The sequence below is a fragment of the Nicotiana tabacum genome, chromosome 15, assembly GCF_000715075.1.
Source record: "Nicotiana tabacum cultivar K326 chromosome 15, ASM71507v2, whole genome shotgun sequence".
Classification (NCBI taxonomy): Eukaryota; Viridiplantae; Streptophyta; class Magnoliopsida; order Solanales; family Solanaceae; genus Nicotiana; species Nicotiana tabacum.
In genome coordinates this window covers 107,380,688-107,398,907 of record NC_134094.1, presented here as the reverse complement: position 1 = coordinate 107,398,907, position 18,220 = coordinate 107,380,688, and the positions used below count along the sequence as shown (strand labels likewise).

The 18,220-nt window shown below is 35.7% G+C and overlaps 2 protein-coding genes across 2 annotated transcripts; one reads left to right on the top strand and one right to left on the bottom strand.

The window, feature by feature from the left end:
• Positions 1–8,631: 8,631 nt before the first annotated feature.
• On the top strand, positions 8,632–9,276 carry LOC142169782 (uncharacterized). The gene has a single exon (XM_075231692.1). The coding sequence runs from the start codon at positions 8,632–8,634 to the stop codon at positions 9,274–9,276; it is 645 nt and encodes a 214-aa protein (XP_075087793.1).
• Positions 9,277–16,447: 7,171 nt separating this feature from the next.
• On the bottom strand, positions 16,448–17,520 carry LOC107812620 (FCS-Like Zinc finger 6). Its single transcript, XM_016637763.2, has 2 exons — positions 17,027–17,520; positions 16,448–16,854 (listed from the first exon to the last, which is right to left on the bottom strand). The coding sequence occupies exons 1-2, from the start codon at positions 17,323–17,325 to the stop codon at positions 16,683–16,685; spliced, it is 471 nt and encodes a 156-aa protein (XP_016493249.1). The 5' UTR covers positions 17,326–17,520; the 3' UTR covers positions 16,448–16,682.
• Positions 17,521–18,220: the final 700 nt, after the last annotated feature.

Below are 18,220 nucleotides of genomic sequence, written 5' to 3'. Positions count from 1 at the left end.
GGTAGACAATCCCGGCATCCAACCAATTGATAATCTCCTTCTTGACAACTTCTTGCATAGCCTCATTGAGTCACATTTGATGTTCAATAGATGATTTGGAGCCTTCCTCCAAGTTGATCTTATGCATGCAAAATGCGGGGCTTATCCCTAGAATATCTGCCAAAGTTCATCCAATAGCCTTCTTCCTCTTTTGTAGCACCGCCAGAGTAGAGTCTACCTGCACGTTAGTCAAATAATTGGAAAGAATAACCGGTAAAGTAGAACAAGGACCAAGAAATTCATATCCAAGATGTGGAGGCAATTATTTCAACTCCAAGATAGGAGGCTTTCAATAGAAGACTTTGTAGAAAGAGTTGTCGTATTTTCAAGATCCAAGGACAAATTTTGGGGTGCATAGTTATACGACCTCATTCCTTGCAAAGAGTTCACACATTCCATAAAGCCATCTATCTCGTCATCATCAAAGTTGAGCAATACGGCCTCAAACATATCACTCACATTGATCATAGCACTTGTATCATCAACAATAACATCAGTCATATCTCATTGCTATTCGGTTGCCGCATTAACTTACACACATGGAAAACCACTTTTTCATCACCAACCCGGAATGTAAGTTCTCCGGCTTCAACATCACAAAGGGCCTTCCCTGTAGAAGGGAAAGGTCTTCCAAGAATAATTGGCACCTCATAATCAAATTCACAATCTAGAATGACAAAATCCGTTGGAAGCATGAATTTATCAACACGGACCAAGACATCTTCAATCACTCCCAAAGGTCTCTTCATAGTACGATCGGCCATTTTCAATCTCATAGAGGTAGGTCTTGGTTGCCCAATTTCCAAAGTCTTGAAAACCGAATAGGGCATCAAATTGATACTTGCCCCAAGATCACAAAGAGCTTTTGCAAACTCGGTACTTCTAATTGTACAAGGAATCATGAAAGCACTGGGATCTTCCAACTTAGGAGCCATTGAGTGCACAATCGTACTCACTTGATGAGTGACTTTGATGGTTTCAAAATTCATTGACCGCTTCTTTGTCACGAAATCCTTCATAAACTTTGCATAGCTGGGCATTTGTTCCAAAGCTCAACTAATAGCACATTGATTGAGAGACTCTTCATCATTTGAATGAACTTCTTGAATTGATTCTCGCCGTTTAGATTGGCAAGCCTTTGAGGGTATGGAGGTGGAGGCTTAGGCAATGGTGCCTTTGCCTTTTGCACTACTAGCTCTAGTATGTCAATAATGTGATCCCTAGATGGGTTCACCTCCTCTTGAGTATCTTCCACATTATCATCAATATCAATCCGAACTTCATCATTTAATTGCACCACATTGTTCGGGACCTCTTATTCTTTTACCACTTGCTCATCATACACAAGTTGCCTTTGACTTGAGGTGGGTGCATTCCCACCTCTTCCATTTCTTATAGTAACGGCCATGGCATGCCCCGTGTTGTTTCCACCCTTTGAGTTTACTACCGTGTCACTTGGTAGTGTCACTTTGGGACGAGAATTTAGAGCTTGAGAGATTTTCCCCATTTGCACTTCTAATTTATAGATCGATGTGTTATATGAGGCAAGTTGGGAATTCGAATCGGCATTCTTTTCCATCATTTGCTTGAACATATTCTCAATATACCCCATCTCATTATTTGAAGAACTTGGACCATGGGAAGGATAAGGAGGCGGGTTGCTCGATTGTTGATACATCGAGGGCCTTTGAAAACCAGACCCCCGGTTGGCTTTATTATTGTTCCATCCGCCTTGATTGTTACCTCCCCCCCCCCAAATTTCCTTGATTATTGCCACTACAATTTCCTTGATAGTTGTTGTTATGACAATTCCCTTGATTGTTGCCACTACTCCAATTTTCTTGGTTGTTAGAATTTCAATTACCTTGATTGTTTTGAGGTCGCCATTATTGTTGGTTTGGACCTTGAAAGTTGTTTCTTTGCCCCTGATAGTTGTTCACGTATTGTACCTCCTCTTCTTGTTCATTATAAGAATCACCTTGATCAAAACCACTATCTTCTTGCACATAATTCTCCACTCAATTTTGTACTTGTGGACCTTTAGTCCTTCTCTTGTTTACCATCATGTTAACCCCCTCCATCGCATTGACTTGCTTAGGATTTTACACTTGTTGAAGTTGAGCCTTTGCTAGTTGATTCATGGTGGTAATCAATTCGGAAATGGCTTGCCCATGGTCATGTAACTCTTTGTGAAAGTGGATCACGTTCGAATCACTTTGTGGAACAATAGTCCGGGATCGCCAGACAATGATGTTTCCTCCATTCCATCCAAAATCTCAAACTCCTACGCATACGGCGTAGTCATAAAGTTACCACCGACAAGTTGATTCACTGCACATTGGTTGGTTGTGTTAATCCCACGATAGAAGATTTGTTGAATCATATTTTCCGTCATATTATTGTTGGGACATTCCTTGACCATTGCTCTACACCGCTCCCAAATCTCGTGTAGTGGTTCATTCGGCTCTTACTTGAATGCCAAAATCTCATCTTGAAGTGTAGCCATGTGCTCCCAAGAGAAGAACTTAGAAATAAACCTTTCTGCCAACTCATCCCAAGTGTGAATGGAATGGTTCGGCAAACATTCCAACCAATATAAAGCTTTTTCTCGTAGAGAGAAGGGAAAAATCCTTAGCCTCAATGTATCATCGGAGAAATTTATTTATTTGCTCCCCCAACAAGTGTCCACAAACCCCTTCAAATGTTTGTACGCATTTTGACTTAGAGCACCGGTGAAGAAACCTCGTTGCTCTAACAAAGTGAGCATTACATTGGTGATTGGAAAGTTGCCCGCCCTAATACGGAGAGGGACTATTGCACTAGCATATCCTTCATTAGGTAACACCCGGTGTGAAGTCGCTCGTGGTGGAGATGGGGGTGGAGCGGGGACATTGTCATGAGGCACTCAGCCTCTTCTATTGGCTTGAGGTTCAACAGAAACCTCATCAACTTGGTTATCTTCGACGTCCACATCCCCCCAAAGGTAACTTTTTGAGCTCATTGTACGCCATGGTTGTACCTACAATTTCTCAAACAAGTAGGTAACACGGAAGGAAAAGAAGATATTCCAAAAACACACCCAAATATATAGCTAACACTATTTTAACTCCCCGACAACGACGCTAAAAATTGATCACGTCCACAACACACCTCAATAAGAGATATGACACGGTCGTATGCAATAATAATTACCCAACTAAGAGTCGGGGTTGAATCCACTAGGAGTTATGATGGGAGTTAGGAGTATATATTTCAAGCAAGCAAATGGGTTATATAAGATTGCACTTCCACAACAAGGTTTTTTTTTTCTTTCTATTTCTATGTTTACTCTAATAAATACAAGATAAAGAAAATAAATTCTAGATAAATATTTTTGAGGTTTTTCCAATTGGGTAAAAGGCCTAGGGCTATGACCATAACCTAGGTATTTGCCTAATGGGGTAAAGAAGTTAATGCCTGTTTTGTTAATTAGGGTGTAATATAGCTCACAACTCTACATTACCCACTCATACCTCTCGGTCAGAGAGTGATTTTGCCCAATTTGATTTTCTCAATACCAAATGGGTATCAACCAAAACAGTTGATAAGAGCTCAAGTCGGGTTATTACTATCTCTTGGTTAAACCTTTTAATTGGGTTAATCAATCTCTAAATTGACCCAATTCCTTGTTAGCTAAGTTATCCTAGACTAGATCCCTCTTGCTCAAGTAGAGACTAAGTCAAATAGGCATGAATCAATGTTTGCAACTATTAATTCTAAAATTGAAGCATGAACTAAGCTAAATAATCAAGTCCCAATAATAATCAAGCACTACATTAGACACCCATAAGGTTTACGTACTAGGGTTGGGTCACAACCCTAGTAAGAGTCTAGCTACTCATAATGGAATTTGAAGAAAATAAAGAAAAAATCTAATTAAACTCATAATGAAAGATTAAAATGATGAAATCTAATGTAAAATACACTAAACTAATGTAAAACTTCCTAAAGTAGTAAAGAAAAATGGCTACAGCAACATCAGATGTTCAAAACTTGACATGATTTTGTGAAACTCGTCTATTTATACAGGGCCAAAAATTTCGGACAAAAATGCTCCTCGGGAGGTTCTGCGGCCGCACAATTCCATGTGTTGTCTGCAAATTTCTTCAACTGGCAAGAAGTGGAGTTCCGCGGCCGCATTTTTCTCAATTACGGCCGTGGGGTAATCTTCTGTGGCTGCACATTTCTGTACGGTGGCCGCGAGACAATCTTCTGCGGCCGCACAATTCTTGTGCGGTCTGCAATTCACAAAGGCTCCTGGACTTGGTCTTTTTGCATACTCTGATATTTGACTCCTAGCCCAGTTCTGCGGCTGCACAATTCATGTGCGGTCCGCACATTGCTGAAAGGTCTCCTATATTTTTCTTCTTGTTTTGCAGCCGCAGATGGAATTCTGCGGTCTGCAATTTCTTCTGCGGTCGCAGAATTCCTTCTGCGGACCGCACATTTGTGCTTCTATGCCCTTTATTGCCTTGTGCTTTAGAACACTCATTTTTAGCCAGATTTTATCTCGGAAGACCAAACTTCCAGCATTCCTACAATTTTGCATAATTTCATTAGTTCCGGGAACACAATTCAATACTTTTGGACTAAAACAAAAGCTAAAAGGTGCTAGTAAGCAGTCAAAATTCCCACTTATCAATGATCCAATGTCACCTATGATGGAATACCTAAACATAGCTCTGAAGCAACTAAAGCTGAATCCAGACTTCAACTACTATCCAAAGTGTTCAAAAATGGAGATTGTGCATATCTACTTTGCAGATGACTTATTGATGTGCTGTAGGGCAGATCCTATCTCTATACAACTCATGATGGGGTATTTTTCCAAGTTCTCTGAAGCATCATGCCTCAATGCCAACATGGAAAAGAGTTCAATCTATTTGGTAGGGGTCTCTACTCAATGAAAAGAGCAAATCATATCATAATACCATTTTTACTTCAGGTACTCTCCCATTCAAATACTTAGGAGTACCCCTATCCAAAAGAAAACTTACTATAAGTGAGTGTTTGCCCCTAGTGGATAAAATACTGGTCAGAGTTAAAAGATGGACCTCTAGATGCCTTTCATATGCATGTAAAATATAACTTATCAAGAGTGTGCTCTTTGAAATGAAAACCTACTGGGCACAAGTGTTCTTTCTTCCCAAAACATTTCTGAATATGGTGACTGCAGTATGTAAGAGCTTCTTATGGCATGTAATTGAAGAAAATAGTAGGAGAAATCCTGTAGCTTGGGATACAGTTTGCCAACCTTCAGTCTGCAGGGGGTTTGAATGTTATAAATCTATTTCTGTGGAACAAAGCAGCTATAAGCAAGCTACTATGGGCCATCACTCAGAAGAAAGATAAGTTGTGGGTACTTTGGGTATACATACACTACATATACGGCAAGGATCTAGACAATGTACCTACTCCAAAACAAGCTTCATGGGTAGTGAGGAAAGTGTTTGATGCTCGGAATTGGCTAACAATTGGAGTTGTAGAGTTGAATTCAAATGTATATGATGACATATTTACACATATACTACATAAAAGGCAAGGATCTAGACAATGTACCTACTCCAAAACAAGCCTCATGGGTAGTGAGGAAAGTGTTTGATGCTCGGAATTGGCTAATAATTAGAGTTGTAGAGTTGAATTCGTATGTCTCTGATGACAAATTTATAATAAGGAAAGCATATATTGCTAGTGTGCCACAATACCAAAAGGTGATATGGAGGTCCTTGGTGATGAGCAAAGGACTAATTCCTAGACACTTTTTCATACTATGGATGGCAGTTCAGAAACGACTTGCAACAACTGATAGATTACTAAGTTGGGGAATTTAAGTACCACATTCATGTGTCTTATGCTCTGCAGGAACAGCTGAGATACATAACCACTTGTTCTTTGAATGTCATACTCTAAGGAGATCTAGGGCAAACTATTGAAATGGATGAACATTAACATGCAATTACATCAGTGGGAGGATGAAGTTGTATGGCTATCTCAGAGAAGGGATAACAAAAAATCAGTTGGAGAGATCATAAGATTCCTATTTGCAGCAGCAGTATACCACATTGGGCAGTTAGCAGAAGATGTTAACAAATCAGATGAGATAACAGTGATAGAATCAGATCCTACAATTGCACATTGCATGACAAAGACAAAACAAGTGGAAACAAATACTAGAGAAACTAGACAGTTACTCTACATGATCTCAAATTTTCCTTATCAATTCATTTCACCCGCCCCGTAAAAAATTTCCAAGTCGACGAAAAAGCCCTAATCTTAAATTCGTCTGAAATTCATTCTTTCCGACTAAAATTAAAGGGATAAGATGAATATTTCTTTGATTAAACCTAGTTAGAACCTCAAAATATCGTTATATTTCACTGAGATTTTAGGTTTTGACGAGTTGTTGGATTTGTTCGAGTTGCAAGGAAAGGGGTTCAGTCACTGTTATCAGTCATTGATTCTACGATCTTTCTTCGATTTGGATTTTGGACAAAACTTATGCTTTTTAAAGGTTAGCGTTGTTCGTCGCCTTTATGTTATTTTGAGCTCTAGGATTTTCTTCGTCACTGCTACAGTAATAGTACTGAATATGTTGTTGCATGTGGTTTGATTTGGTAGATACTGGTCTGATATAGTTATATATCTACTTTGCGTTGGATTTAAAATATCTGTTGAATTAGTCACAGTAAGATTCTTCCTTGGAGGAAAAATCTCCATGGATAAGCTAAACTCCTTGACGGAGGAGGATTATATAGGTGGAGTTATTACTTCTGTACTTGACATTGATGTAGATAGGTTCTCCTATTTTAAATTTCTAGGTTATGTTAAAGACTTTGGCTATAATCCTTCTCCCGCTCATATTTATGTAAGGCCACCTTGTTGTCCTGATTTAGAAATTAAAGTGGATAGGGACATTATGGGTATTTGTGAAGTATTAAAAAATGGGGATATCTTGGATGTATTTGTGGAGCACATGGTTGATGAACCAGTAGTAGTCCCCCCTCTCTTAGAATTTGGTCAAGACCTTGGGGGAAGTGAGGGTTTGGGCACATATGAAGAGGCATCCACTAGTGCCCCTACTGAACTAAGTGCTCCTTTTGATACTACTGCCCTCCCCCCACCCCCGAACTTACTATCCCCCCGAACCTACTGCCCCTAATGAACCTGCTGGGCCATCTGAACCTACTGAATCTCAAGATGGTTTTAGTACTAAGAATAGCTTAGATTCAGATCATGTAGAGTTATTTGAAGAAGGGGAGGAGGTTATGGTAGTGATATACATGAGTATAGGTCATTTAGGGAGGAAAGAAGAACTAAGAAGAGAAAAAAGAGGAATGTTAGAGTTCCTGCAGCTGAGGGTATTAAATTAGGTAAAGAAACAATAGATGTGGGTTATGATGAGTATGAAGCTAGGAGATAGTCAGGACAAAGGAATCCTTTGGAGGGTAAAATAGGAGGTGATGAGCCATATTATCATTCTGATGAGGCTGCCAGCTTTGAAACAGATATAGATGATGATGGTGATGATGATGAAGGAGAGGGAGAGGTTAATCAAAGGAAACCCAAGAATAAGAAAGATTAAAAAAAGAGTGATATTTGATCCAAACTATAAGAAAATTGTGTGGGAGCTTGGTCTTGCATTTAAGAGTGTTGGCAAGTTTAGAGAAGCTCTTACTAGATTTGCTGTTGAAGAAAAAATTGATATGGATAAATATGTTAATCAACTAACAAGGGTGAGGTGTAAGTGCAAGGATGATTGTCCTTGGCATCTGTTTGCTAGCTATGACTCTAAGACTAAATACTTTGTTGTGAAGAAGTACATTCCAATACACACATGTTAACCTACTAACAATAACAAATTGTGCAACAGTAAGTACTTGCTTGAGAAATTCAAAGACAGAATAAGAGAGCAACCTAACATTAGGATATTCAAGTTTCAGCAGACCGTAAGAAAAGAATTAGGTTTGTATGTTGGGAGATCAATTTGTAGGAAAGCAAGGAATAAGGTTTTGAATGATATAATGGGTGCATGTGCTGGAGTATAGTAGAATTTTAGACTATAGAGATGAAATGCTTAGGTCTAATCCTGGTAGTACATGTGTTGTTAAACTAAGTGAAGAGACATTTGAAGGTGGTAAGAAAATATTTGTTGGCTTCTACATCTGTTTTGATGCATTGAAAAAGGCCTTCAAGGCTAGTTGTAGGCCCTGTATTGGATTGGATGATTGCTTCTTAAAGAGTGTTTGCAAGGGGCAATTGCTTGTCGATGTCTGTAAAGATGGTAACAACCAGATGCTGCCTCTAGCTTGGGCAGTGGTTGAGGTTGAGAATAAGTTTAATTGGACCTGGCTTTTAAGGCTGTTGAAGGATGACATTGAACTTAGAGATGGGGCAAATTTCACATTCATAACAGACATGTAGAAGGTTAGTATTATGTTCTTTATTTTATTCTTATGTTATCTTTGTGTTTATTTTTTTCTGTTGCTTCCATAAGTCTTACTCATATGTTATTTCATTTTCTTCTGTTCTTCTATATAGGGATTGTATTAAGAAATGGATGAAGTACTGCCAAACTGTGAACATAGGATGTGTGCTAGACACATCCTAGCAAATTGGTCCAAGAAGTGGAGAGGCATTGAAAGAAAAAATTATTTTTGGAGGTGTGCCAGAAGTACTTATGAGGCAGAATTGAAAAAGAATCTTGACTTCATGGAAAGATTAGGTGGTAAAGGAATCATTGATGACTTGTTGTGGTATAACAAAGAAAGGTGGTCTAAGGTGTACTTCAAGTTCTTCAGCAACTGCGATAGTATGGACAACAATATGGCTGAAAGCTTCAACTCCTGGATATTAGATCCAAGACACAAGATAATTATAACAATGCTTGATGAAATCAGAGTGAAAATAATGAATAGGATTGGGCAACTGAGAGAATTTAATGGTTGGATCTGTGATATCTCACCAATGGCATTAAAAGTTTTACAAGACAACACAGTCAAGTCAATGAAGTATGATATTATGTGGAATAGAGACATAGGATATAAAGTGAAAGAAACTGAATATCTGAAACATTTGGTTTCTCTACAAACCATGACATGCAGTTGCAGATCTTGGATGCTAAAAGGCATACCATCTGCTCATGCAGTAGCTGCCCTTCACTTCAAAAAGCTGGAGCCAATTAACTATGTTGCTCACTGATATACCGAAGAGACTTACTTGAAAGTGTACAACCATTTCATTCAACATGCCTTTAATATGTCAATGTGGCCAGACTTACAGAATGTATCTGTTATTCTACCAACAGTCAGAAAGATGCAGGGAGGCCAAAGAAAGTTAGAAGAAAAGAGCAAACTGAAAACAAGACAGGTAAGCTGTCTAGGAGAGGACTGGAGATATCATGTCGAGCATGTAATGAGAAAGGCCATAATAAGAGAGGGTGTCATAAGACCAAGGCAGCAGCTTCAACTGCAGCAGCAAGTGGAGCAGCAAGTGGAGCTGCAAATGCAACAACTAGTACAGTACCAAGGGGCAGTTCTATGTCTACTGCAACACCAAAAACTGGAAGAGGAAGGGGTAGACCAAAAGGTTCTACCAATGAGACAAGGCCCTACAAAAGACCAAAAGTGGTTAGAATAGGGGGTGATTCATACAGAAATTGGCTACACCATCTTTAATGTAAGGCCTCTTATTACCTTTTGTATATCAAATAAGTGATACTATTTGTTTAGACTAACAAATAGTATCTTTCTTTAATAGCTTGGAATGCCTTCAAGTAGGCCCAGAAATATTATATCTTCAGTAGATGTCACTGGAGATATTGGGCATAGACTATCAATTGGAGTAAAGTGAAAAGGAAAAACAGTGACACAAAGACAACTCCATTATATTATAGGAAAAAAGGGGTCAAGAGCTGCACAGTTAAGTCAAGGAAGCTCCACTACACAGTCCTCACAACCTTGGAAACCTTAGGAATATTTTCTATACTTTGGCAGTCTATTAGTAGCTGTGACTGCAATATTTTGTATTAGCAGCTGTGACTGCAATGTTTTGTATTAGTAGTTGTGACTGCAATATTTTGTATTGGCAGCTGTGACTGCGATGTTTTGAGTTAGCAGCTATGATTGGTGCAATTATGCAATCTTTAGTGTTTGCAACTATGACTACAATATTTAGTATTCTATGACTAATGAATGTTGTTATTAAGAAGCAGCAGTGACTATTTTAAACGTGATTATTGACTGCACTTATGTTATCTTTCTATTAGGAGTTGTCACTATATATTCAGTTTCTTTCAATACATTTCAAGGATTCAATATGCTGAACAAAACAATTTAGAATTAGAACAACCACCAACTTTATTCCAAAAAGAGATAGTACATAATATAATAATGATTCACCTACATTGATTTGTATCATATACCAACAAGGTTCAATATAAAGATTGTAGTACAACAAAAAGAGAAACAAAGAGCCTATGGCAACTTCAAATCATCCTCATTCACTTGAAACCTAGTACTAACACCGATAATTAAACAACATAAAATGATAAACCAAAGAACCTTCTCCCTTTTCCTTGATCGAACAACTTTGCTCCTCCATTTCTTCTTCCTTTCTTTCATCTTCTCCATTTCAGTTTTCAAGTAATCTAGTTGAATGCCTATCTTACCAATCTCATGTTTATCCTTCTTTGCTGCCATCAGATTATCTAGTTTTTCAAAAACTTCAACTTGGCTCTCAAGTTTTCCAATCTCTTCTTTCAATTTAGGAATAACAAACTTTGATCTAGGGTCAATTTCTCCATCCCTCCAACGCCAAAAATCACATGCTCTAGCACCCTATCACGAATAACAATAAAATTGGTATTTTAGAGTTCTATTTCTTGATATCTTAACTTATTTAATCTTGAAAATTAAATCAACTTACCCCATAGTATGGACTAGCTCAATACCTTCTACCAGGATTCCTAGGGGTCCAAGAAATCAACAATGGCAGCAAATATCCATGCTTGCCTCGCACTTCTTCAGTAGATGCATGATCGTCCTCTTCCGTACAAAGCCTACTCAACCTTTTCGAAGCCATTATATACAAAAATTGCAGTTGAAAACACAAAAAAATTAGGTAAAAATTAAGTAGAAACAGACGGAGTTTAACTCAAATAACCAAAAATTAACTACCTTTGCCTTCAAAAATCGAATCTTGAACGTTAGTTATGGCTGATTTGGTAGTAAATTAAATTAGGGTTAGTGAGGTTGGTATGGTGGAAGAAGTAATAAGGTGAGTCGGGTATTAAATTAGAGGAAAGAGGAATATATTACCGTTGGGGGTTGTAATTAGTGCTGATAATTTTTTTTTTTTTTTTGTTTTCACGATTAAACAATAACAATAAGCGCGCCCCTTTGTAGTTAGATACAATCCGCCTGGAAGATGGCTTACAAGGGTGCAGAAAAAATCAATCCTAAGAAGTATAAGATGGTAGTGGGATACCCGTAAAGGTTGGGTGTGAAACTCAATTATCGGGATAAGTTTGGGATGCATTTTATATATTATCTCAAATTTAAAAGAAGTGTCACCTTTCATGTATTCTACAATCTACATATATTCTCGAAATTAAGATTATTCAGATAATAATAAAATTAGAGGATAAAAAAGAAAGGCTAAAGAAAAATCAAGATCAAGGATTGGACGACACACCTCACCTGATTGTAGAATCTTTTACTTTACTACTCCATAATAATTAGCACTTGGACTAATTAATGAAACCTTTATGTATAAACTATACACTAATTGGGGTTTATTTAAAACTGGAAGTAGACAAATGACATGCCAACTTGCATAAGTTGATGCAAGCTTTTCCTAGTCTCGTCTTTTAAAGTTAAGAATTACACAATTATTTTATTTTATATGATTGTGTTTGGCTCTATATACAAAAATTTAAGGAGAAAAAAAGAGTTATATATGTCAATAAAAATAAAACGAAAAACTTAAAGTTTTAAAGTTATCAAATATAAAAGTTTTATGTCCTAGATTGATGATACTCAGGTGGAACTACTAGGTAAAATTGTTCAAGGATTCTAAAGGCCAAAATTAGAAATCAAAATCAAGCGGTTGATATTGACAACAAATCAACCAATTGAACATTAGAAAATTATACTATGTGTTTTTTTTTTATCTGGTAGATTCCAGATGACAATATACAGTATTCTCTTGCTCCAGTGCTTATCCACTCAAAAAATATTAGTAGGCGTTTAAACATAAAAATCTTGATTTTTGAAAGAAGCAAAATTTAAAATTAAGTTGAAAAATGGTATTTGAAATTTCAAAAATATTTAGATATGCATTTCATTTGAAAAATATTGTTGTTCTGTGAGGGGAAATAATTTTTTACTTGAAAAAGTGGTAAAAAAATACTTTTTCAAACTGGAAACTCTTCTTCAAGAACATTTCAAAAACTCAATTCAATTTAATAACCAAACAATGACTTGAAAATATTTTTTGAAAAAAAAAAAACCAAAAAGAAATTTACGCCCAAACGGCTCCTTAAAAGTTTCCCCTTTGAGGAAAAACATATGTCGAATAATTGGGCGGAAAGCTACAAATTCTGCTCTTTGGTGTTGCATAATGAAACACAAAGGGTGTGTTTGGTACACAGGAAAATATTTTCCTAAGAAAATATTTTTTTAAAAAATAAGTAGTAATCTTATTCATTTTTCGTGTTTGGTACGTGTAAACTTCCAAAACACATAAACATCTGAACTCATAACTTTGAAACTTGTAAAATTTCGAACACGTAAACCGAAAGATGAAAAAATTAAAACTGAAAATATAGAAAAAAAATTATTTTTTTTCGGGGGAGAGGGGGCAGGGGGGGTTGACAAAAAAAAAAAAATTGAAAAAACAAATTTCAGTTCTGAAAGAGGGGTGGGGTAGGTAGGCATGGGGTGGGGTTAAGTGAGTGGGGTGTGGGGTGCGTTGGTGAGGGTGGGAATAGGGTGGGGAAGGTTGAGAAAGAGTTTTGAAAAATATTTTCCCTTCTCTCGATAAGAAAAACATTTTCCTCCAATTGAAGAAAACTGAGTTCATAAGGAAAATATTTTTTAAAATATTTAAACCAATCAAACATGGAAAAATTGAAAAATATTTTCCGATTTTACCAAATACACCCAAAGATTGGTTTTGTGAATATGGATGAATTGGACTTTACGATTTTCTCTGTGTTCGTTTTCGTTTATTTGAGCATTTGTTTAATTAAAAGTTTCCTTTTTTCTTCTGGAAATCTAATCTAGATTCACATGGATTATGCAAAAAGTTGCGGACTCATTATCTCAAATTTTTTGATTGAATGATCAAATTCTTCCACAAATCAAGATCAAAGATGAAATTACTTTAATTCGATCTTAACCCGAAGACACCAATAAGAATCTTTAAAAGTCTATGACACGACACACCTGACTCTACTATCTTTTAATTAATGTAGCAGTTGTACAAATTAATGACTTATAAAGTATGCATCAACATGGGGTTTAATTTATTAATTGAACACTGGAAGTAGACACATGACCACTTGCACAAGTTGGTTGCAAGCTGAATTCAGTTTTAATTTTCTTTACTTTAGTTTGTATCATCATTTAAGTTTGAGAGTTTACTAAGCATAAAGCTACTTTAACGTAAAGTACTTAGATTTATGTGAAGGTAAAAATCAAAATATCCTTTCTTTAACCAAATTTAAAACTTTATTTTGCTTATTTGTTTCCTCGTCTACAGCTAAAAGCAAGAGGTGCATCTAGCAGAGACATTCCAAATCCCCCGTCTTGGAAGTAAACTAACATTTTACTTCATTTCCGAGATGTTACGTTGCTAAAACGGAGATTTTTTTTTTATACACCATCATCCAAAAAGATATTTATCCGCATCTAATTTTTACACAAAATTAAATAATTTAATCTAATAGTTAAAAATTAAAGTACAAATATACATCACTTTATCATATATAAATGATAATTATGCATATGAAAAACACATGGCTCGGGTGTAAATAAATGTTTTCCTCACTAAAAATTGGTGTTAGTACACTTTTTAGTGCCAACTTCTTGGAGGTTTGACCATAACTTGTAAGGCCATTTAGCATACTTTTAGTAGTGAAACCTTAGATATTACATAAATGGTTGGATGATTACCTCATGCCACATTTGGTTACTATTATTATCAGTGTTATATTATTATTGTTGATCAGATACGTATGAAATATAATGACAATGACGAAAAGTTTATTTTAAGAACCAGCTTTGTCTAGTGAACTACTCTCTCTGTTCACTTTTACTTGTCCAATATTTTCTAAAAATAGATTTTCACTTTTATCATATCAAGGAAACACAATTTTTTTCTTGTTATACTCACAATATTAATTACTCATTTCAAATTATTTTTTCAAATCTATTAAAAAATACATTAATTAATATGGGTATCATGATAATTTTGTACTTCATTTATTATTTCTTAAAGTGTTTCAAAGTAGTTAAAGCGAACATAGGGATTACATTTGCCTATGTTTTGACAAGAAGCGAACTTAGCAATTTTTTTGTCTTTTATTTCGTGTATAGGTTAAAGATCATGACTTTCTTCCGAAGGGGAATGAAAAAAATTAAATAACAGAAAATGAAACTACTCATATGTTGGACAGCCTTATGAGGATATCGTCAAAAGGAAATACGTATAAGATATGTTGGATCCTTCCACCTTTAATTAATAGGATCAAATTCGAATAAAGAATCTCCTCCTATAAAACCACCTTAGTTGAACTTTATGTCTATGGGAAAGGAACATGACATGCACAACACTCTATACACAGAAATAAGAACCCTTGCATTTAATTAAGAATCTAAAGACGAAATGTTTTATGTTCTCAAGAATAGGGAGAGAATCGAACACAGAACAAAGTAAATCTTAGAGGAAGCATCCCACCACTATTAATAACATCAATCCAACTTGTAAAATTCTTTCTCCAATTGGCTAGTCTGTGAACATCTCCCTCCCCCTCCCCCATCCCCCAACCCCAAGATTAATTACCTTTTATTTATCTTTAGTTCAGCACTGTTAATTTTCTAAGATATCAGAAGACAATATTCTTTATGGTTCAAATTAAATGAGGTACTTTTTTTTTTAGTCTGTTTCAAAATAAATAACATATTTTTAAATTTAAAAATAATTTAACTTTAAAGTCTTTGTTTTACAAATGTTACCCTTAATGAGAAATTTTTATAATCACACAAATGTCATGGCTCCACAAAGCTTTACCCCTTAAACTTTTAAGACCACAAGTTACAAAAGTTTTTTTTTCTTAAATTTTTTTCGAGTCAAATTACTTCATCTAAATTGAAACGGATTGGAGAGTAATTTTTTTTTCAAGAAACAGGTGATATGTTTTCATTATGGACAGTCGTACTAATAATAATAACGACGTCCCCGCCACCGACAGTAGCAATACGGAGCAAATAGAGATAACCAACCAACTATCGATTTAGAAAGCTAAAGTTATTTTCAAAGAATTTCAGTCCTTAAAATAACTATATTGTCAAAACTAGTTGGAGCAGAGACCGTAAAATCCCTAATATACCCAAAAAAACTGTGAGTGAGAGCTTACCAAAACGAAAGTCACTATTTGTATTTGAATGGAACGTTATAATGCTTCGCCCATCAATTATAAGGAAAAATAAGAACAATAACCTAAATCCAATTTTGGTGGCAGTAATAAAATAAATAAATAAATATTTTATTTACCGAACTAGCAAAGGTTGGATCTTATTCCGGGTGTACCACAATAAGAGGAATAAGAGGAACTAGTATTCTTCACACGTGACCAGGAATCTCTTATTAAAACCTTACTGAAGTATTATAAACTAAAAAAAAGTATTATAACCAAAATTTGGATCATGTTTCTACCGAGTAAAATGGAAAAAGAAAAAGATAGAGAAAAGTTTTATGTGAGACAACCGTCACATCATTTATTGATCTACTCCCTGGTCTCAAATTATTTATGTACTTCTTTTTTACACATTCATTAAAAAAAAATCTTAATTAAGAGTTTTTTTTTTTTTTTTTTTTTTACTATTTTACTCTTATTTATATTTTAAGATACGATTTCTCTTATATTTAACCCACGGTCATTCCATCTTCAAGAACAACTACTATTAAGGGTAAAATGAGAAAAAAATAATTGATCACCTCTCCAATTTCTAAAATAACGAATAATTTTAGACAATTATTTTTAGAACTCGCAGTCTAATATAGTTTGAGATGGATGGTGTTCTAAGTACCAAAAATGGAAGGAAAAAAAGACCAAAGATTCCAAAACTTAAAAGACAAAAACTTGGAGTAGTAAAAACTGATACTTCATTTTTTCGATCCATTAACCCATGATTACAGCACAAACAAAACCAAAGAGAAATATTTATACATTCATCGTCATCATCTTAGTCCCACATCTATATACATATATAGTTTGATAAGTATGTGTAAGAGTGGGTACTTAAACATCAGCTGGAATATTTGTTCATTATCGAATTTCAACAACGTGATTATAGCTAGTAAGAATCTATACGGCGGCCGGCTTACGGTCTGGCCTGAGGTGGAGCGTCGGATCCTGTTCCACTTCCCACGGTGGCTATGGCGGCTGAGTTAGTAACTTTTTTCCTTGTTGCAACCTTCGGCAATTTCTCTTTTCTTTCGTCTTGTTTCATCTGCTTTTCTCTACAGTCTAGGCTGCAAAAAGCACTATCTCCTCTGGGAAAAAAAACAAAAAAAAACTAGTGTAAAGAATTGAACCCCTATAAATTATTTTTATTATCAAATCGACTAGAAAATAACTATATGTGATCGATGGGCAATAACAAATGAAATTAGTATACAACTTACATGTCAGAGTATATAAGTTAAATCGTATACATCTGTATACCTGTACATGTAGATGTCACGACCAGGGATTAACTGGCGTTTACAGAGGAAGCAAGCTCTAAGGAAATGTGCAGTTTCAACGAAATTATCAGCTGATCTTCTGCGAGTCAAGATTAAGCGTTGATCTAGGCCGTTGGATGCCGGTGGGATGGGACCAGTGAAGTTGTAAGGGTTGAGAGGATCAAAGGGTTGATAATTTATAACGGTTACAGAAGGATCGTTTATATTGATGTCTAAGGTGAATTCTTTCATGCTTGTTGTTCTCTTGATTGGTGGCCTTGCCCTCTTTCCTAGCAACATTTTTTTCTGGTTTTCCTATATATTTTATGCTTCCCTTTGTTCTCGATCTCCTCTCTTGTTTCTTGATAAGGTTTTGTTTTGCAGCTTTGCTAGAGTTTGGTCATGGTTGAAAAGAGAGGTTTTTAGAGAGAAGAAGGAAGGGGAGAAGTGAGAGTGGGGGAAATGTGGGAAGATATAAACTAAGAGCCGAAGAGCTAGGAAAGAATATGGACCGTTGAATTTATGTTCAGTTGCTTATTCACTCCCTCTCAATTTCGGTCATATTTTTTTTTTTTTTTGAGTTAATTAAACTAATCTTCCAAGTTGAAATATTTAAAAACTATACGAAAAATACTATAAATTAACATGTCAATATGGTTAGCAATAGTGTAAAAAACTTTTGGACTATCAATGTACTTAAATATGTCGTAACATATTTGTATTATATTTTATTTTAACTTATTAATCTTAATTATTATGTACGATTATTGTAGTCAGACATAACAACAATAACATACCTAGTAATATAAACAAACGTGTTAATTTAAGAATTCTCTTACTCTATTGATATACAGCAACAACAACAACTCAGTATAATCTCACTAATGGGATTTGGGGAGGGTAGTATGTACACAGACCTTACCCCTATTCTGGGGTGGATAGTTTGTTTGCGATAGACCTTCGGCTCCCTCCCTCCAAGAACTCCCCACATTGCTCTTGGAGTGACTCGAACTCACAATCTCTTGATTGGGAGCAATGGGTTAATTAAATACTCACATAATTATTAGGAGGCCATGTCAGCAGTTTCTATTTTTTATGCAATTATTGAGATACCAGCTACCCAGGTATCAACTAGGGAAAGGACTTCTCTTTCAACTTAAGATTCTCTCGGTTAAAATGAAATTAAAAAAAAAAA

Coding starts and splice junctions, on each gene's coding strand:
- LOC142169782 (XM_075231692.1), top strand. CDS start 8,632: ATGGATGAAGTACTGCCAAACTGTGAACATAGGATGTGTGCTAGACAC.
- LOC107812620 (XM_016637763.2), bottom strand. CDS start 17,325: ATGTTGCTAGGAAAGAGGGCAAGGCCACCAATCAAGAGAACAACAAGC. Junction 16,855..17,026: donor CGTGACATCTACATGTACAG/GTATACAGATGT, acceptor TTTTTTTCCCAG/AGGAGATAGTGCTTTTTGCA.